The 21,096-nt window shown below is 42.5% G+C and overlaps 1 protein-coding gene across 1 annotated transcript in view; it reads left to right on the plus strand.

Annotated features, from left to right (window-relative positions):
- Positions 1-362: 362 nt before the first annotated feature.
- SETBP1 (SET binding protein 1) overlaps positions 363-21,096 on the plus strand; it is an 87,916-nt gene continuing 67,182 nt past the window's right edge. Inside the window, exons 1-2 of the mRNA XM_089656871.1 lie at positions 363-368; positions 3,361-6,838. Of these exons, the coding sequence (XP_089512997.1) occupies positions 363-368; positions 3,361-6,838 (3,484 nt within the window). The remainder of the gene's footprint in view (positions 369-3,360; positions 6,839-21,096) is intronic.

A 21,096-nucleotide genomic window follows, 5' to 3' on the forward strand; every position in this document is an offset into this window, starting at 1 on the left:
CATCCATTTTTAGCCCAATACTTTTTTTTTTTCTTACCTTTTGAAGAAAGTTTTACTCTTTGAAGTTTTCCATCTTCCAGCAGCAGGGGACCGCTAACCTCTGCTGGACAGTCCCTTCATTCTGTTTCAGACTCTTTTGAATCCTTCGAGGACCCAGCCATTAGACAACCAATAAGAAGTGTCTAGGTCACACAGACAGTGAGGTAACCCAGAGATCCATTTTAACCACTTGCCGACCTCGCTATAGCTGAAAGTATAATCACTGCTTACAGTTAACCGAGAACTGAGTGATCAGCGTTCATGTGACCACTCAGTTCTCGGTCTTAGAGGGGACAGCTGCAGCATCAGTCCAATGCTGCAGCATGGAGGTGAGTATGTATGTTTCTTTAACAACCCTAAACTTCTCCTTTTAAAACATATGTAACACCAAAACTTTATTTTTTGTATTTTAGATGGAGTAGGAAATGGTTAAAACCCTGGCACATATTAATTTGCTATCTGTGTCCCATTGTGGACATTTCCCTGAACTTCTCTTTTTGATTCAACTGGAAAAAAAAAAAAAAGCTAGGTACGCACTATTCGAATTAATTCAAAACTTGCTATGTGGGTAGTCCTGTTGGCCACCTTCCGCCTGACAGCCTTTAATTATGAAATCAAAGGAGACAGGTGGAACTTTGTCGGCCAAACAGCAGCTGCGTCCAATCAGGATATAATGACCAAGGCGAGAGATTCTACCATGACATGGACGGGTAAATCTTTTTGATTTACACCTAGCCCGCTGGTTAAACAATATTCATCAGTGTGTGTAAACCCAACTTTAGAGGAGATCCCCTCTTAGACTGTCCTCCAAAAAAATGTCCGCATCGGACAATTTCCCTCCATTCCTGTTCTGGTAACATCTTCGAATTTTGGATTTTCCCACCTGGTGACTAAGAAAAAGGTTTTATATACACTAACTGATGCTTGCAGGTTACCTTAGAAAAAAAATGAGGCTGCGCCAAATCATTTTAAGCTAGTCACCTTCGCATGTAGATGAGGTGACAAATAGGAAACACGTTAAAAGGCTATACTTCCTCTTTTCAAGTCAACTCTCTGCTGCGTTCATAAATCTTTAACCCTGATGTGCTTCCAGGCTTCATAACTGGAGCAAATTAACTGATCCTCAAAAGCCTTGTACGTTTTATGAGCGCAAAATATGAGAAGGTATTAAAAATCTGTGTAAGAGGCTCCTTTGGAGATTAATGGTAGCAGCATATAATAGGTTAAATCAGTGTGATTAATACTCGTCCTCCTTAATTAGACAGCCATAATTACTTTTTCAAGAGCGCCAATAAATCTCTAAATAGCGTTAGAACTGGAAGAACCTGGATGTCTCGAGTGACATGTAACGTGTGCAGGCAACCCATGTTCTGCAAGGAATTTATTTCTCCTAAGGAGGGCTTTTTTTTTTTTTTTTTAATGGAAGTCGACAGTAAAATTAAAGGCACAATTAAATGTGGGGTAGAAGAAAACATCCTCATACATCTTCAACTGCAGGACTAGAACTTGTAATGAGCAATATATCTATTTGGCACCCAAATTTCTTAGCCTATATATTATTTTCTTCTGTAGACTTCATTCTCACTTTTAGGCTGGCCATAGATGGTTCGAACCTCAGCCGGTTCAGCTGGGAGCGGCCGAGATTTTAGCCATCTATGGGCAGGGTGATTGAACCCAAGTTGATCGGTCAATTAGCCTGTTGGATTTTACGTGCGTTTAGTGCGAACAGCTATTATAGCCACTAGCAGTAATCACTGTGTTCTCCTGGTGGGGACGGCTCCCCTCTCCGGGAGAGCACAATTGTTTCACAGTCAGTGTTGATGGGAGAATCAAGCGAATTTCTTTCCTGCAACTATGGGTTGCAAAACAGAAAGCTTAATTTATGGCTGGCTGTAGGCTAATGGTACAAGGGGCAAGGTGGGGGGTCACTGGTCATCCACAATTCAATGCTTCCATTTCTTGATTGGTGAGGTGCATGTTGGGTGTTGTGTTCATTAACTTCCATCTCCAGCACAGTGTAGTACCTTCTTCTGGCTGAACTGAAAAGTAGAAACTAGCCAATATTTTCCAACTACCTCCATTCCCCACCCAGTTCCTCACCTTTTGCCATCACCTTGATATTTTGCTTGAGTCATGCAATGGACTCTTATGGACATTGCTTACTCATGTTTCTAGGATTTAAAGGGGAAGTCATACAATTCCAAAACACCCTTCACCATGGAAAATTTAAAATACTTCTATTTCCCTTTCCTCTCAAATCAAGAGTTGAACTACCACTCTATCTTTTTGTGTTTTTGTTTGTTTGTTTTAGATATAGTTAGATCATCTTTCAGGTTGATGGTGTGGTCTGTGACCTCATTGATGAGATTTCCCCTACAATTGTTGTTAAACCATGACTGGAGAGGAGTATAACTGGTTCTGGAACTTTTGACTGTAGCTTGGCTTCTTATCCAGAATGTCATCACAAAACCTTGCTGCTTAAAAGTGAAAACTACCATTGCTTTGTTGAAATTACTTTTTCCCCTGCTAGAGGGCAGTGTAGAATTTACATTCTCTAGCCTGTAGCTAGTGGCTGAAAACCAGGAATGGGCAGATTGCCCTTTATAACATAAGGCCAAACCTCTCCTCGGCTTGGTGCACGCCCAGTATTGTACAGAGAGCTTGGAGTACTGGACAAGATGTTGTGCCAGCTTCTGGCACTGGAAAGTGTCTTTGTTCTTGTGTCGAGGGGTAGGCTACAATTTTTGAAATCTAAAAATGACATTTTGGGCATGAGATATCAAACATGTTAGCCAAGCTAGACCTTCTACAGCTTTGCTTAAGAAATGCACAAGAACAATAAAGTGGGCATTTATCTGTTCATTAAGTGGATTTCACGGTTGGCACAAACAGCAATGTTAAGCCAACCATAGACAACTTCTGGGTACCCACCACCATATCTTCATGATTCGAAAAACAATCTACACAGGTGTGGCTAATGTCCTTCTTCCCTTTTCACATGGAGAAGAGTGTCCAGGTCTTCCAGAGATCTTATAACAAGTCACTGTGAATGATAGAGTGCTTTTAATAACTGGAAGACCATGTTATTGCCACTAGACTTGACGGAGAGCTTGAGCCTTTTATGGCCACGTGAATAAGTTGTGTGTTGGTATCTTGGTTTTTTTAAATGTGAATTACCTAGATGTAAAAATACAATGTTGCATGTTTATGATGATATATCATTAGATGTGATGATATGTTTTCCCATCATTTACATATTTGAAATATTATGCATTTTGGTTTTCAGATAATTAATTTACATTTTTTTTCTTTTCATTTTAGGTGCATGAAAAGCTACAGAAGCATTCTGGACTGCATTACGACTCTGGAGTTCCTCCAGACATCACCAGTGACACCTTAAAACCAAAGCACCAGCAGAAAAGTAACCAGCATCATCTTGACTGGTTACCGAGCTCAGAACCTGGAGCCTCAGCACAGAGCAGTTTCCTGGATGCTGAAACTGGCAAGGAAACGCCTAATGCTACCAAGAGTCCAAGGCCAGAAATGGCTTCTCCATTTCTCAAGTCTCAGTCAAAGAAAACAAATGTGGGAACTCCTTGGAGCCAGATTTCAAATGCAAAGGATAATTCAGCTTCCAGTGCCGCTCCATCACCAAGCAGCAACAGCATTTTATCGGTAGCTAATATTTCCGAGCCTAGTAATGGTCTTTCAAAATTAGAAGACCAAAAAGCTGGGGACTCGAAGGAGCAGCCTTTGTGTACTGCAAAAAAGAAAGGTGGCAAAAAGGAGCTGAGTCATACTGCACAGGCAGTAGAACAGGAACGAGGGAAAAACAATCCAAAAGTAAGTGACCATAAAAGTTATGAAGCTGTAGACGGTAAGAAGGATGCTGATTGTTCAGCAGCTGTGCAACAGCGGCAGCAAGATACAACTCCTGCAACCTGTGGTAAGAATGGTGATTCAAGCCATGTGAGGATCACACTTCCTATAAATTCTACCCCAGTGGATCCACCCTCTAATAGGAGGAGGAAAAAACAGTCTTTAAAACCAGCTTTGGATAAAAAGTTGCCTGATGAAGACCAGCATTCCGGTAGACCATTAGTTAATGAAGTGAGCAGTCAAACAGTTTCTCAGCCACAACCAGCCAAGAAGGATAACAGAGTGGTTAAACAGGGTAAAGTTATGAGTAATGAGTTGCCATCAAAGTTGCCTGAGATGACTGGAAGTGTAGGGAAAACGTTTGTAAACGGCATGACCCGTCTGCAGAGGTCTGCTGCTGCTGCCGCCGCCGCCGCCGCCGCTGCTGCTGCTGCTCCTCCTCCGCCGCCTCCTCCTGTCTCAAAAGCCATTTCTGAGAGCTTCAGATCGAAATTGCCTGTTTTGCAGCATCCCAAATTTGCTGCCAAGAAAAGATGGGCATGTGGAAAGCCTAAGATAAATGCTACTCATGAAAATTCTGTTTCGCACTCTGAAAAAATTGTGGTGGATCCACCCTCTGCTTACCCAATAACTCCCTCTAGTCCGCTCTATACAAATACAGATAGCCTTACAGTAATTACACCAGTGAAGAAAAAAAGGGGTAGACCAAAGAAACAGCCTTTGCTTACTGTTGAGACGATCCACGAAGGAACGTCTACAAGTCCAGTAAGCCCCATTAATAGAGAGTTCCCTGGGATCAAGAAAAGAAAGGGGAGGCATTCCCTCGCTGAGCTGGTCCAAATGCCATCTGCATCGGAAAAGAACATTGGGGAGTTAGATTTTCACAAAAAGGTTGGAAAGCTTGAAATGTTAGATAAGAAAACCATAAGAACAATCAACAAGATGAAAACACTCAAAAGAAAAAATATTCTAAACCAAATTCTGTCTTGCTCAAGCAGCATCGCCTTGAAATCTAAATCTCAGCCGCAGTCCAACGCAGTAGCAACCGTTACCACAACTCTTGACGCTAGGTTAGGCAAGCAGATTAATGTCAGTAAGAGGGGAACAATCTACATAGGAAAGAAAAGGGGGAGAAAGCCAAGAGCAGAGCAGGTTCCCCAACAAAATGAACAAAAAACAGCCAGTAAACCAACCAGGCCTGTTTCTAGCCAGCCAGAAATCCCAGCAGTGCCTTCTAACTTGCAGTCATTTGTGGCATCTTCACCAGCAGCTATTCACAATTTTACAACCCAGCTAGTAGGTTCTAATGGCAATCTTAGCCCTGCCAGCACTGATACAATGTTTTCGGATTTAAAAACCATGCCAAATCTTCAGCCAATCAGTGCTCTTCCAACAAAAACCCAGAAAGGAATCCATGGCAGCTCTTGGAAGTTGTCTCCACCCAGGTTAATGGCTCACTCTCCTTCTCACCTATGTGAGTTAGGATCCTTAAAGGAAGTCACACTGTCCCCCGTGAGTGAGTCACACAGTGAGGAAACCATCCCAAGTGACAGCGGCATTGGTACAGACAACAATAGCACTTCTGACCAAGCCGAGAAGAGTTCAGAATCCCGTAGAAGGTACTCCTTTGATTTTTGTACCCTGGATAACCCAGAGGTTACACCATCTGAAACCAGCACAAAGAGCAAACATGGCCACAGGCAGAAACATCTCATTGTTGACAACTTTCTTGTCCATGAAAATGTTAAAAAGCCAAAGCACAAGAGAAAGAGGAAGGGTTTGCAAAACAGGGACAATTTGCAGTTTCTTGCAGACCTTGAAGACCTGATAAACAAGTTTCAAGTCTTTAGAATTTCCCACCGAAGTTACACATTTTACCATGAAAATCCTTATCCCAGTATCTTCAGGATTAATTTTGATCACTATTACCCTGTGCCATATATTCAGTACGACCCCTTGCTCTACCTTCGACGAACCTCTGACATGAAATCAAAGAAAAAGCGTGGTAGACCTGCCAAAACCAATGACACCATGACAAAGGTGCCTTTTTTGCAAGGGTTTGGATACCCTATTCCCAGTGGAAGTTACTATGCACCATATGGAATGCCTTACACGTCAATGCCTATGATGAACCTTGGTTATTATGGTCAGTATCCAGCTCCTTTGTATCTGTCTCATACACTTGGAGCAACTTCTCCGTTCATGAGGCCCTCTGTTCCACCACCCCAGTTTCATACATCTTCCCACATGAAGATGTCTACAGTCGCCAAGCATAAGGCAAAACATGGAGTACACCTCCAGTCATCAGTAGGTATGGGCTTAGGTGACATGACTCCTAAAACAGGAACAGTTGGACTTTCAAGCAGCCGGCTCCACAAAAGGAAACACAAACATAAGCACAAGCATAAGGATGATCGCATCCTTGGAGGACATGGTGATTTTGGTGGGTTTTTTTCTGCCAAATCCACAAGCTTTTCAGGTCATACCACAAATGACAAGCTCAGTCCTTCCAATAAGGATCTTTCCTCCATAAACGAGAAAAGCAAATACAAAGAACGACAGAAGCACCAGCATTGTGAAACTGGACAGAGGGGTCCCAAGTCTACTTTTGAGGTGGACACACTTTCCTCCTTGTCACTTTCAGATGGTCAGCACTGGACTCAGTCAAAGGACAAAAATGACTTGAGCAGTGAAGCTGTTGATAGCTGTTTAAAAAGGTATTCTGGAAATGACTGCAGTGGCCGAATGGACTCTTCTGACCTGTTTGGGGAGATTAATTCATCCAATGATAGGAGAGACGGTGACCTAAGTGGGAATAAAAGACGGACCTTTGAAGGCTTTGGTTCCTACAGAGAAAAGGACCTTCAGTCATTTCGAATGAACAAGAAGGACAGGAATGTGTTTGATTCTTCTGGATCAAGTAAGACCTGTTTTGTTATAACTTTAGTTGATTTTTTTTGTTTTTTATGACAATGATATTTTGGAAACCCCATCTCATCATTATAAAAGTTCTCCTTAATCCAGGTCATGACATATCAAGTAGTAGGTAGTCACATTCAGACTGGAATGTTGTTATAGCTGAGGAAGCTACTTGGTGAGCATCGAAAAGTGTTACAGAACAAGTATAGATTAAATGTGACCAAGTTTTACTAGCTGTGTCTATTTATGGGGTTTTTTCTCAATATTTGTTTCCACAAAATTACTGCTTCCACTGTTCTTCAGAAAATTCTAGTTGCCTGGCTTTCCATTTTTGACACGTTGAACTAGTGACCGAAAACAAGTATACAATAATGGATGTAAAACTTGTACACTTTTCCAGGCCATTGACTCATAAAGCATTGTAACCAGAGGGTCTGAGTCATAGCCAGGCAGATAGCATTTTGAGAAAATGATTTTAAATGGCAGCCTACATATTTCACAGATTTTTTTGCAAATTACAATTTTAGGGTCACAGGCTGCTTGGGCATTTGTCAAAGTATGAGAAGCAACATAACTATTCATTTTTATCATGAAGGTATACTTGGTTGTTAAATGTCTGCCCGCTATTCCCCGCCCCCCCCCCCCCCCAAAACCTGAAGGACAGTAAACTGGCCATTTTGTTTAGAAAGTTTGGAGACCCCTATTTAAAAAAGTAAGGGTTTGGGTTCTTTTGCCCAGTACTTACCCAAGTGGATGCTGCATCTGTCCCCCGCCGGCTCAAAGTGTGAGAACTCAGCGGTCCCCTGACCACGGATCGCTGAGACCTCACAGTCGCTTTGAGCAGAGAGCGGGACTGTCCATCAGGAGGTGAGAACTGTATGTAAGCAACACAGATCTCTCCCCTGTCATCCCCTGCACACTGCTTTGCATGACTGTGCACAGCCGTACAAAGCAGTGAAGCACAAACACACAGCCCCACAGTAAAACCCACACAGCACAGTTAACCCTTTGATCATCCCACATTGTTAACCCCTTCCTGCCCAGTGCCATTAGTACAGTGTCCATGCTTTTTTTTAGCACTGATCACTGTATTGGTGCCACTGGGGTTGTCATTGACACCAAGTCAGTTCCCACCTAGTGTCAGAATGCCCGTCGCAGTCCCGCTATAAGTCGCTGATCGACGCTATTACTAGTGAACATAAAATAAAGAATTCCAGTATACATACCGCCATTTGGAAACGCTATAAATTTCACAGAAACCAATTAATTAGAAGACGTAGCAGAATACATTTTGGCCTAAATTGATGCCGAAATTAGATTTTTTTTACATTTTTTTTTTACTGCACATGTTTAATAGCAAAAAGTAAAAAAATATTTAAATATATAATATTGTCGTTTTTTTTTTTTTGTTTTTTTAATAGCACAAAAAATAAAAACCGCACAAGCGATCAAATACCACAAAAAGAAAGCTCTATTTGTGGGGAAAAAAGACGTAAATTTAATTTGGGTGCAGCGTTGTATGATCACGCAATTGTCAGTTAAAGTAACACAGCGCCGTAACGCAAAAAATGGCCTGGTCAGGAAGGGGGGGAAAGCCTCAGGAGGGCAAGAGGTTAAAGTAAAAGAGCAGAAATGACCCAAATTTACCCCAAACCTTAGTGCATATCCCCCCATTTTTGTTTTCTTTTACCTTGTTCCTAAAACAAGAAACACATTTTTGGAAATTTCTGTGAAGTCATCACCAGGCTTGCAGAGGCAACTTCTATGAGCTCAGTTCCTATTGACCTAAACATTCCCCCAAAACTATATCTCCTAAGAGCCCTTTCCTTATGCAGAGTACGTGCACAGGTTCCTAGGAGTCAAATCAGCAGCATTGTTTTGCTGGGGGAGAAATCAGAATACTCTATTAATCCCAAAGAGAAAATATTACCAATATATGCATGTATAGAAGGGCAGGAATAGGTGGAGTTCTGTAGTTCAGCAGGCGGGGCTGACAACACTGCTTGGGGTTTCAGTGCAGCAGAGGCACTGTGTTGTCGGCTCACTACAGGAAGTTAGGAGTTCACTGGATTTCTGGCCGACTGACAGGTAAATTTGTGTACTTCATGTATAGCAGTGATCTACTTTTGTTTTTTTTGTTTTTTTTTGTTTTTTTTTACACCTTTTACGAAAATGGATTCATATTAGATAAACCCAATTGTAACCCTTTAAAATTTAAAATTTCATGGAAAATCTCAGAGAGCATTAAGCTTTAAGAGATCATGTATTATTTAACGTTCATTAGGAATCATACGCTTTACGAGTAGTTTCCTGGTAAGGGTTACTTTAAAGAATATTTACATTTTCTGCTGGGGCATAATTATATTTTCAGTGTAATTAGAATAGGGGGCATGTTACATTTAAGTCGTTTCAATGTTTTCAGGGAAAAAAAAAAAAAAAAAAAAGTCAGCTCAATTAAAATGTTCATTGGCTTTCTGATTGCGAGTTGCGTGATTGCTGCTTGCAGAAGTTATTACCCGGCTTCCATAGGAGAAAAAAAAATTGTTCTCTTAATTAAAAACTACAGTGAAAATGAAACAGTAATTAAATGGACTTCAGTATTCAACAGCGAGCTGGGGATTTGAATCCTCCTCTCCTCGCCCGCATTCTCCACTTCTCATTCCCGAAGATAAAAGAGTTAATCTATTTCAAAGGTATTTCCAAAGGCATTTTTAGCGTTTCTGCTTTGTTCTTGAAATATATTAAGATGAGTTGAAAATATTTCTTGAAAAGCGTCTGTATTGATTGTTGGAAAAAGCATTTTTGCTTGTAGAAATATTGGACGCTGGAGGCCATGTTATTTCTTCAGGCTTTTCTGACTGCCCATAAAATTTATGCCTCTTAACTCGATTAAGAGTTGGCTGTATTTTTTATGGTGGGCATCATGTTGGCGAGTTGCATGTTCCTTTGCAGTGCAGCTCAAGGTTCGCAGGCTACAAATGGCTAGATACACATTTAAAGTGGTTTTAAAGCTCATGAAATATGAACAAAGCACATCCCTCTATAGTGTGTACTTGTCTCAGTCCACTAAGTGTCATTTCTGTCCGCTGTTTAGTTCCTCTGCTATCAGAATGAATCTCTTTTAGCAAGATTTCCTGACACCAAGAGAAAAATGGTGGCATGGGAGGGCACAGTCTGTGGTTGACAGATTCAGTTCTGTTCCTAGGTGCTGTGTGAAGAGGGTGTGTCCAGGGGCGGACTGACCATTTGGGAACTCGGGCAGTGCCCGGGGTCAGTATGGCGCCCCATGAGATGCCCCTGCTACCTTTCATAGGCTTTTTTGGGTGTGATATGAGTGTGGGTGAGGACACGGAGGGTCCCATGATCCCCTATTGCCCGGGGCCCCATGAGTTGTCAGTCCGCCCCTGGGTGTGTCCCTTCTGTCCAATCAGCTTTCAGAGCTCTCTTCACTGATGTAACTTCAGCTCCCCACCCCCTGCTTTTCAGAGCTGAGATATCCTAGAAAAATTCTACACTTTGAATGGATGTGGGGGACAGGCGGCTGTAGATAAAGAAGTACAACCGATGTAGGAGGAATTGTTTCATGTAGTAGTGCACGAAATTTACAATGTATCTCTCTCCTCCATTCATAGAGAGAAATAAAACAAGGGGGCCAGGCTGTACAGTGACTGAACACTGTGATAGCCAATCAGAGGCTATCACAGCAATCACGTGACCTGGAATCGGGAGTCTCGGGTCCCGATCGTTAGAACGGGAGTCTCGGGTCCCGATCGTTAGAACGGGGGTCCCGGGTCCCGATCGTTAGAACGGGGGTCCCGGGTCCCGATCGTTAGAACGGGGGTCCCGGGTCCCGATCGTTAGAACGGGGGTCCCGGGTCCCGATCGTTAGAACGGGGGTCCCGGGTCCCGATCGTTAGAACGGGGGTCCCGGGTCCCGATCGTTAGAACGGGGGTCCCGGGTCCCGATCGTTAGAACGGGGGTCCCGGGTCCCGATCGTTAGAACGGGACCCGGTGCTCTCAGTGACACCGCGGTCTTTGTGCTGGGAGCACGCCGTGCGACGCTCTCCCAGCAAAAAGACTGATACGCAGTATACGGCCCCACAGAAAAAAGCCCAGTTCTGTGAGGCCGCATATTTGTGCGACGTCAACGTCAAGGGGTTAAAGCGTAGTACAACAGAACACGACGTGGTGCGTTGTCACTATACATGACCCTGCGGTTCGCTGTTGAGGACTCCTTGAAAGTAAATGGGCATGCTCAACACAACGTAGAGAGAGACAGTAGTGTGAATGGGCCCATAATGATTTTATTGAACTCAGAATTGCGTTAAATGATGTTTCTTTCATCTGCCCGGAATCCGGGTTTAAAAAAAACAGCTTGAAGCAAGCGTAAAAGGCTTTCGGTTCTCTTATGTATTCCTTCAAACATCCTGAAATAAGTGTCGGGTTCAGATGGTGTAATTACCTGCCAGAACGCGGAAGCTCGGGGTTCAGATCACCGGAGTGGTGATAATCTCCAGTAGTTCACAGAACAGACAGGAGGAAGGCCAGTGGCTTGGAGTCTATAGAATGACGTCCTTACGCTGTGCATAGCCAGAGTTGGGTGATGCCAGTGTTTGCTCCATACGCTTCATATCTTTTAGCAAAAGAAAGAAAAAAAAATCTTGGAAGTGTATTTATTCCATTGCTGCTTGCGAAAATCTGCCTAATGCTCTAGCCATTTACAAACCGCTAGGTATGGTAGCAAAACTTCCGCTTTTCTGAAAATGTTGTCACCATATTCATGCTTTATGTCGAAGTAGGTTCTGATTTATCCAGGACATGGTATATCTAATAGTAGTTAGTCACATTTAACTGGACTTGTTCTGTAATGTTGAAGACTTTTTGTTGCCCCCAAGCCACTTTGGGGAAAAGACCTCCCATTCTGGCATTGGTCAATGACATCCGCCTTTCCATGGAGATTGGATTAAGGTGTCGGTACTACCGGTGTGGATTTAAATGATGGGGTATTCTCCTGACACCCATTAGAACTAAAGCCGTGGCTTGGAGAAGCTAGGAAACGTCTTCAATATTATAAAACAAGTCTAGTTGAACGTGACTAACTACTCCCGGTTATTAACCATCTCCCATCCGTTTATATACAGCGGCCGGACAGGAGGTGGTTAATAAGCGGACGTTGTTAGTCACATTCAACTAGACTTGTTTTGTAATATTGAAGACGGTGGCAGTGCAGGGGCGGGTTGCCGTTCATAAACCTTGTCCGCCATTTTGGACTGTGCGCTCTCCCTGGGAGCGCGCAGCACCGCGATCCGGTGCCCTGATCGCTGTACAGGACCTCTGTGTGAGGTCCTAATCATGTGATCACTGATTGGCCAATCAGTGATCACATGAATAGGTGTAAGCAAGATGTCACTTCTGACATCATTGCTTACTACGTGTGAAATCTGTGAATGATCACAGAGGTCACATGGTACAGGGCTATTCACAACAGCCTTGTACCATGTGACAAGCTGTGACCAATCACAGCTCACACAGAGAGGAGAAATTGTTTTTACGACCTTTATGGGTGTAAAAGCAATCCGTGTAAAAAAAAAAATCTTCATCACCCCCCACAAGTAGTATAGTGTCACCATGGTGATGCTGTATTGCTAGGGTGTCAGTATGTTAAAAAAATTTAAAAAAAAAAAAAAATAATAATACAAAAAAAAATTAAAAGGTAAAACTTTTTTTTGAAAAATTATAATTTTTGGTTATAAACTAATTTGGGTTATTTTTTTTACTAAAAAGATAACTGCATAAATTTTGGCCAAGATTTATGAAGAAAGATTATCTATTTGCAAAATTTTGCAAGAAAAACACTTTTTTTCAACATTTTTGGACTTTTTCGTTTAGCAAAAAAAAAAAAAAAATCCAAGTGGTGAATAAATACCACCAAATAAAGTTTTATCTGTCTAAAAAAAATGCTAAAAAATGCATATGGGCACAGTGTTGCATGACCGCGCAATTGTCATTCAAAGTGTGACAGCGCTGAAAAGCTGAAAATTGTCCTGGACAGGAAGGGGGTGAAAGTGTCTGGACTTGAGGTGGTTAAAGCCAGCCATGGATGGTTTGAATTTCAGCTGGTTCATCAAGGACTGGTTGAGATTCGAACCATGTATGGACAGGCTGGATGTACCCAAGTTGATAGATTGATCAACTTGGGTACAACCAGCCTGTCAGATTTTACATGCGATTATTGCTAAGCGGCTATTATATGTATTCCAGTAATTATTATTATGCAGGATTTATATAGTGCCAACAGTTTGCGCATCACAAAATTATACAGGAGGATTCAGAGGGCCCTGCTCGTTAGAGCTTACAGTCTTATGCAGGCCATAGATGGGGAGAAAACCGTCCGTTTTTTTTTAGAAAAACAAAAAATCAGTCGTTCAATCAGTCGACGTTACCACCATTGGTAAAAAAAAAAGTCGGCTAATTTTCGTCCCGTCTACGGCCAGCAATTATATAGAATATGCAGAAGAAGAAGAAATAGAATATGTATAAGAAGAAGAAAAAGTTGCAACATTGTATCTATTTGTATCCATTTCGGATACAGATGTTTCTATTTGGATACAAATAGATACAATGTTGCTATACTTTTAAATGTCAAATATAATATCGGACTGACATTCTTTTTTTTTTTCTTTTCTTATTCATATTCTATTTCTTCTTTTCTTCTTCATATTCTATTTCTTCTTCTTTATATTCTATTTCTGCTTTTTCCTCTTCTTCATATTCAATTTTTCTTCTTCTTTATATTCTATTTCTTCTTCTCATTCATATTCTATTTTTTTCCTTTTCTTCTTTTCCTTCTTCTTTCATGTCACTGCTCATGCGCATTTTTTAAAATCGGAAAAAGTTCGGCAGATTTGTCAATCGTTGCTGCGAAAATCGGCAGAATGACAAATTTGACCGATTATTTTCCAGCAGGACCGATAATCGAAAAGGGCAAAAATCACTAAAAACGGCCGACCGATTACCACACTAACGATCAGAAAATCGGCCAATTTTTTTTGGACGTTTTTCATCCCATCTATGGCCCTCATAAGAGAATCACTGTGTTCTCCCAGCAGGACGGCTCCCCCAGACGGGAGAACACAATACCTCTGCAGGAGGGATACCCCCATCAGCACTGAGTGTGTTGATGACGGAGTCGAGTGATTTTCTTTCATGCAAACTGTGGTTGGGGTTGTAGGAAAGAAAATCGCTGCTTCTGAGGCCTACTTAGTTCTTTACCTGGTTGACTGGTTTCAGTTTCATTTTAAAGCGGAGTTCCACTCACGATGTCAAAAAATAAAAGTTAGCAGCTACAAAAACAAGTCCTTAAAGCAGAACTTCCCCTTTTGGGTGGAGCTCTGCTTTAAGAATGGTGATACAGGCACAAGTCTAGGGGATTTAGGAAAATTGCTCCACCTACTCAGTAACTCATACTACATGTTGCTGTTGACACGAGGTTGGGGTGTTCCGTTGACCACACTTATACACGTGGGGGATTCTGAACACATTGCCTGTCAATAGGAAAAACTTGCAAGATATTTCAAATATTAAAATCTATGGAAATGGTGGCTAAACATTTGCTGATATGAAGTTTGTGGTTTGCTTTTTCAGGGTTTCACTTTAATGCCCCCACCATGGCAGCACTTATTTTCCGTTCACTCTCTCACCCTGTGTAAGCCGTGTTGACTAGCTTTCTTCTTCATTCTGGGCAGCTTAAAGCGGAAGTTCGCCCTAAAAGGGAAGTTCCACTTTGTTTTCCTCCTACCCTCCTCTAACACTTTTGGACTTTATATTTTTTGGGGGAGTAGCGGGTAATCGTTCGCATTGCCTAGGCAATTCCACTGGACACGTTACAGGTCCCAGCAGGCAGCACGGCTCGTGCATGCACAGTGAAGAGATGGCCGCGAAGCCGCAAGGAGTCACAGCCGGCCTCCCACACTAAACATGGAGGCACCAGAGACCCACAGACCAGCTAACAACCGGCCCGGATGAGGTTTGCGCTGGATCCCTGGACAGGTATGTGTCCTTTTATTAAAAGTCAACAGCTACAGGATGTATGCTGCTGCTGACTTTTATTAATTTTTTTTCCCCCAAAAAGACTTAATAGCCTCTTTATCAGAAAGTAAGGGGTGTCCAAGAAAATGGAGTCTATTCAACATCGGAGGAGGGCAATTATGAGAATCTGTTGTTTTGTCTTGTGGGCAAAGTGCAGGTTCATTTTAAAGTTTTCATTTGTAAAGTTAGCTAAAGAGAGCTTAAAATTTCAAGTCCTGAGCTACTAGCCAAGCCTTAGAGTTACTCGCCACCAACAAACACACAAACAGAGACTCCTATACACACACACAGACATGTACATACACACACAGAAACATGTACACACACAGACATGTACATACACACACAGAAACATGTACACACACAGACATGTACATACACACACACACAGACATGTACATACACACACACACAGACATGTACATACACACACACAGAAACATGTACATACACACACGCACAGACATGTACACACACACACACACAGAAACATGTACACACACACACACAGAAACATGTACACACACACAGACATGTACATACACACACACACAGAAACATGTACACACACAGACATGTACACACACAGACATGTACACACACAGACATGTACACACACAGACATGTACATACACACACACACACACACGCACAGACATGTACATACACACATACACAGAAACATGCACACGCACGCACGCACAGAGACACATGTACACACACACAGGCACATACAGACACGCATACACACAGATACATGTACATACAGAGGAATACACACGCACAGACATATGTACATACGCACAGACATGTACATACGCACAGACACATGTACATACATACACCGACACATGTACACACAGACACATGTACGTACATACACACACATGTACATACACACAGACACATGTACAATTGCACATACATACACAGACACACACAAAGCCACACACATGTACACGTACACTCACACCCCCCCCCCATAAAAAGTTGCAGTACTTCATTGTTCACTCACAGAGCCGGGTACTGCACTCTAGGGGGGGGCAAAGAGCACAGCACACACTCCTTGCTTTGCTTTCACAGCGCTCAGCTATTGAGCAGTCTGACGGCTCCCAGTACCAATGACAGATCCGGCCTGAGCTCCCGAGCCTGCTAAGCAAGACGGCCCTGGGGGACACTCGCCCCCACCATAATTCCACTCGCTATTGGCGAGCAGGCGAGTGGAAATTTCAAGCCCTGCTATAGACCATACATTGTTGGATGAATTTTGCATAAATTCTAACTTCCGGACCGTTTTTGTTCGTAAACCCAAAAATGTCATGTATGTGCTTGTAGCAGACACCCTTCCCATTTTCCTTATCTTTAAATAGTATTCCACACTGGAAATTTTGGTCAGATTTTGCCGTGAAGGACAGCTTCCGGACACGTGAGGTCAGATCTGAATGTACCTATAGCCATAACAATCGTCCAATCTAGCCAAATTTGGTTGGATCAGGCCACGGCCTTTTTGGGTGCCTTAATAGACTGCTATGCTGGGACAATGAACGCCAGAGACATTTTACACATTGAGTTTGCCCCATAATATACAAGAGAACCTCAACAAGAAGTTCAAGCTTTTTGGTTCTTCCTCCTTTTGTGGTCATTTTTGAATCATTAATTGAAGAGATTTTCATGTTTGTTTGTACAAGATGCTAAAAGAAGCCCTGGTACAGAACATTACTTCTCCTTGTTCAGTGTGTTCACACTTCCTGTTTTTCACTTTGACAACAACCTCGGAAACCTCAGTGTTCTCATTCTCTGACCACAAGCAAGCATTAACACACAGGTGAAGATGTCCTGTTTAACTTTATGGACAAACTCTCTTTTTTCATCACCATTGATAATCCTGACTGCTTCGGGTTATGCCCCATTGCAGTCAAATTCAGCAGCATTTTGGGCTTCTTTAGCCAAACGGGGCTTTTTTGTGTAAAGGTTGCAGCAATGGACCTCGTCAGTGGCCATGGCCACCAATAAGAGGAGCAGCCACTGTCATTCTGCTTCTGTCAAAGTGACTTCTCAGAATGTTTGTGTGGGTTGGATTAACAAGAGTGACTGAAACTCAACATTAGCAAATATTTTCTAAATAAAATAGATGTGTTCCTACCTGAATCTTGGTGTGCTTTGTGTATTTCTTCCAGATTTGTGTGCAGCTTCACCGCTGCGTAGACAATTTCTGTAATATCTAGATTGGCAACGGCATTTGGTGAATTGTGGCCATTGAGGAATATATTTCAATGGAAGTATTTGTGTCCAGAGTTCAGCTTTACTTCTAGTGTACATTGTTCATTTACTTACCCTGGTTAGGTGGTGGACTTGAAGGTGGAGAATCATTGAACTGAGAGTTGTTATGCTGTTGATTTTGGCACATCCTTGGGGGTCCAATGACACCAGGGGGCTAAAATGTTTGTTAATCTACTTAGGATCACCAGAAGGGACTTTGTAGCCTTTTTAGTGGGCTGGTCCACCCAACATTGATAATTTAGTTCCATATCCTGGCTAGGTGATGAACGGTAGAGAATCATTGAACTGAAGGTTGTGCCAAAATCAGCAGCACAATGACACTCAGTTCAATGATTCTCTACCGTTCATCACCTAGCCAGGATAAGGAACTAAATTATCAATGTTGGGTGGACCAGCCCATTAAAAAGGCTACAAAGTCCCTTCTGGTGATCCTAAGTAGATTAACAAACATTTTAGCCCATGTATAAGTAGGTAATAGAGCGCTGGGAGTACATAAGTGAAGCAGCTAGCATAAAAGGTAACCTTGGGACCCAGATAGAAACATGAAAAAATAAATATGCAGCGCTTTTGAAATTAAATATGAACAAGCATAAAAAACAGAACATGAACAGCATAACTGCATGACAAATTCAGTCCATATTGCATGGTGCGATAAAGTGATAGGTGCAATTGTCCCAATAATTCATGTTCAGAGAAATTCGTGACTCTTGTGATCTCGTGATTTGTACAAATAATGCACTAACCAGATAGCGCAACCAATGCGCATGGAGCAATTAAGACCCGCTCCTGGTGCTCTGGACTTGTAGTATTAGGAGGATGTCATCTGCAGGTTTGGCCACCAGATGTCATCAATCCAGGTATATGGGTAAGTCATCCACCAGAGAGATCATCAGCGGGGGAGGGGGTGATCATGCATCATTCCCAAATGGACGTAACCTTCAAAAGCGGGCTCCCATAACATAGATGAGACCCAGAGAAGCCTCTGATAGTGTAGTATGTTTATTAAGTAAAAACTTACACCAGATACAATTGGAGAAAAAACTTACATCAAAGCAAGGTCAGGCCACCAGGGTGTCAATCAGGATGGCTTAGTGGTATGCATACACAGGTCAAGGGCACCTCCCTAACGCGTTTCGTGTGCAAAACACTTCCTCAGAGGGCCCCTCTGAGGAAGTGTTTTGCACACGAAACGCGTTAGGGAGGTGCCCTTGACCTGTGTATGCATACCACTAAGCCATCCTGATTGACACCCTGGTGGCCTGACCTTGCTTTGATGTAAGTTTTTTCTCCAATTGTATCTGGTGTAAGTTTTTACTTAATAAACATACTACACTATCAGAGGCTTCTCTGGGTCTCATCTATGTTATGGGAGCCCGCTTTTGAAGGTTACGTCCATTTGGGAATGATGCATGATCACCCCCTCCCCCGCTGATGATCTCTCTGGTGGATGACTTACCCATATACCTGGATTGATGACATCTGGTGGCCAAACCTGCAGATGACATCCTCCTAATACTACAAGTCCAGAGCACCAGGAGCGGGTCTTAATTGCTCCATGCGCATTGGTTGCGCTATCTGGTTAGTGCATTATTTGTACAAATCACGAGATCACAAGAGTCACGAATTTCTCTGAACATGAATTATTGGGACAATTGCACCTATCACTTTATCGCACCATGCAATATGGACTGAATTTGTCATGCAGTTATGCTGTTCATGTTCTGTTTTTTATGCTTGTTCATATTTAATTTCAAAAGCGCTGCATATTTATTTTTTCATGTTTCTATCTGGGTCCCAAGGTTACCTTTTATGCTAGCTGCTTCACTTATGTACTCCCAGCGCTCTATTACCTACTTATACATGGGCTAAAATGTTTGTTAATCTACTTAGGATCACCAGAAGGGACTTTGTAGCCTTTTTAATGGGCTGGTCCACCCAACATTGATAATTTAGTTCCTTACCCTGGCTAGGTGATGAACGGTAGAGAATCATTGAACTGAGTGTCATTGTGCTGCTGATTTTGGCACAGCCTTGAGGGCCCAATAACACACGGGGTTAAAAAGTTGGTTAATCTACTTGGGATCATCAGGAGAGAATTTGTAGCTTCTTTTTAAATGGGCTGGTCCTCCCAGTGTTGATAATTTAGCTGCCAACCCTGGCTAGGTGGTGGACTTGAAGGTAGAGGATCATTGAACCCAATATTGATAATTTAGTGCTAGGTTTTTGTCAGGTGAGGCATTTCCCTGGCTATGTGTGTGTGTGTGTATATATATATACATATATATATATATATATCCAGGGAAATGATGCCTCACCTGGCAAAAACCTAGCACTAAATTATCAATATTGGGTTCAATGATCCTCTACCTTCAAGTCCACCACCTAGCCAGGGTTGGCAGCTACATTTTATTTTATATATATATATATATATATAGGGGTTCCAGCCCATCCCCACATTATCCAAATTTAAAAAGAAATTAGCTTCAGACACCTCCATATCTGAAGTGATAATGGCACAGATTTGGGTCTGGAATGACTGCAGTCTTTTGCATTATGTATAGCTGTTCTTAATGACATACTGTATACAAGGGATGATTTCTAAAATGACAAATTCAATGGAACTTCTTCAGCATTTGGTGCTGGATATTAAAAATATTTGCCTTCTATTTTTTTATTTCTTTTTTTTTTAATTCCCTGGGGAAATTACAGTGCTCCTCCAGGCAAAAATAAAAAATTCAGATTTGCAAGGTTAACCCGAGCAATTTTCAAATAAAGTATGCGTTTTCTGTTGTTCCTTAGTTATGAGGTCCAAGTGACCCGCTGTATTTTCACTTCCATTCCGACAACGCTGTACAGCCCCAGTACAATGACTTCTGCAACAGTGTTGTTGGGACTCTGAAGCACCCACCTTCATTATCTCTCACATAGTGAAGTTTACATTCTAATGACTCTCTAAAAATGTACATGTTCTGGCAGCGTGAGGCTCCATGCACACGGGGTGGTTTAAGAACCTTGGTAACGTTAGCTGTGTAAAGTCACGTTAAAATTTTGAGTTTTTCAGTGTCTTTTAGCATTTTTTTATTAGCATTTAGTTGCGTTTTTTAGAGGTTTTTATTACCAAGTCCAAAAACGCTGGTTTGCTGCCATTTACTGCGTTTTGCCGTGTTTTTCATCATTAGAGCATTTTTACAGCTAAAAAACTCGTCTAGAAACCCACTAGTCCTGGGATTTTTTCCAGCCCAAAAACGTTGATTCCAGTCTCTGTGTGCATGGACACATAGGATAACATGCTGGGGATGGACACATAGGATAACATGCCGGGGATGGACACATAGGATAACATGCCGGGGATGGACACATAGGATAACATGCCGGGGATGGACACATAGGAGAACATGCCGGGGATGGACACATAGGAGAACATGCCGGGGATGGACACATAGGAGAACATGCCGGGGATGGACACATAGGATAACATGCCGGGGATGGACACATAGGATAACATGCCGGGGATGGACACATAGGATAACATGCCGGGGATGGACACATAGGAGAACATGCCGGGGATGGACACATAGGAGAACATGCCGGGGATGGACACACAGGAGAACATGCCGGGGATGGACACACAGGAGAACATGCCGGGGATGGACACATAGGAGAACATGCCGGGGATGGACACATAGGAGAAGATGCCGGGGATGGACACATAGGATAACATGCCGGGGATGGACGCATAGGATAACATGCCGGGGATGGACGCATAGGATAACACGCCGGGGATGGACGCATAGGATAACACGCCGGGGATGGACACATAGGATAACACGCCGGGGATGGACACATAGGATAACACGCCGGGGATGGACACATAGGATAACACGCTGGGG

This window comes from Staurois parvus, unplaced genomic scaffold, assembly GCF_062004578.1.
Source record: "Staurois parvus isolate SC_StPar_1 unplaced genomic scaffold, SC_StPar_1.0 ptg000946l, whole genome shotgun sequence".
NCBI lineage: Eukaryota > Metazoa > Chordata > Amphibia > Anura > Ranidae > Staurois > Staurois parvus.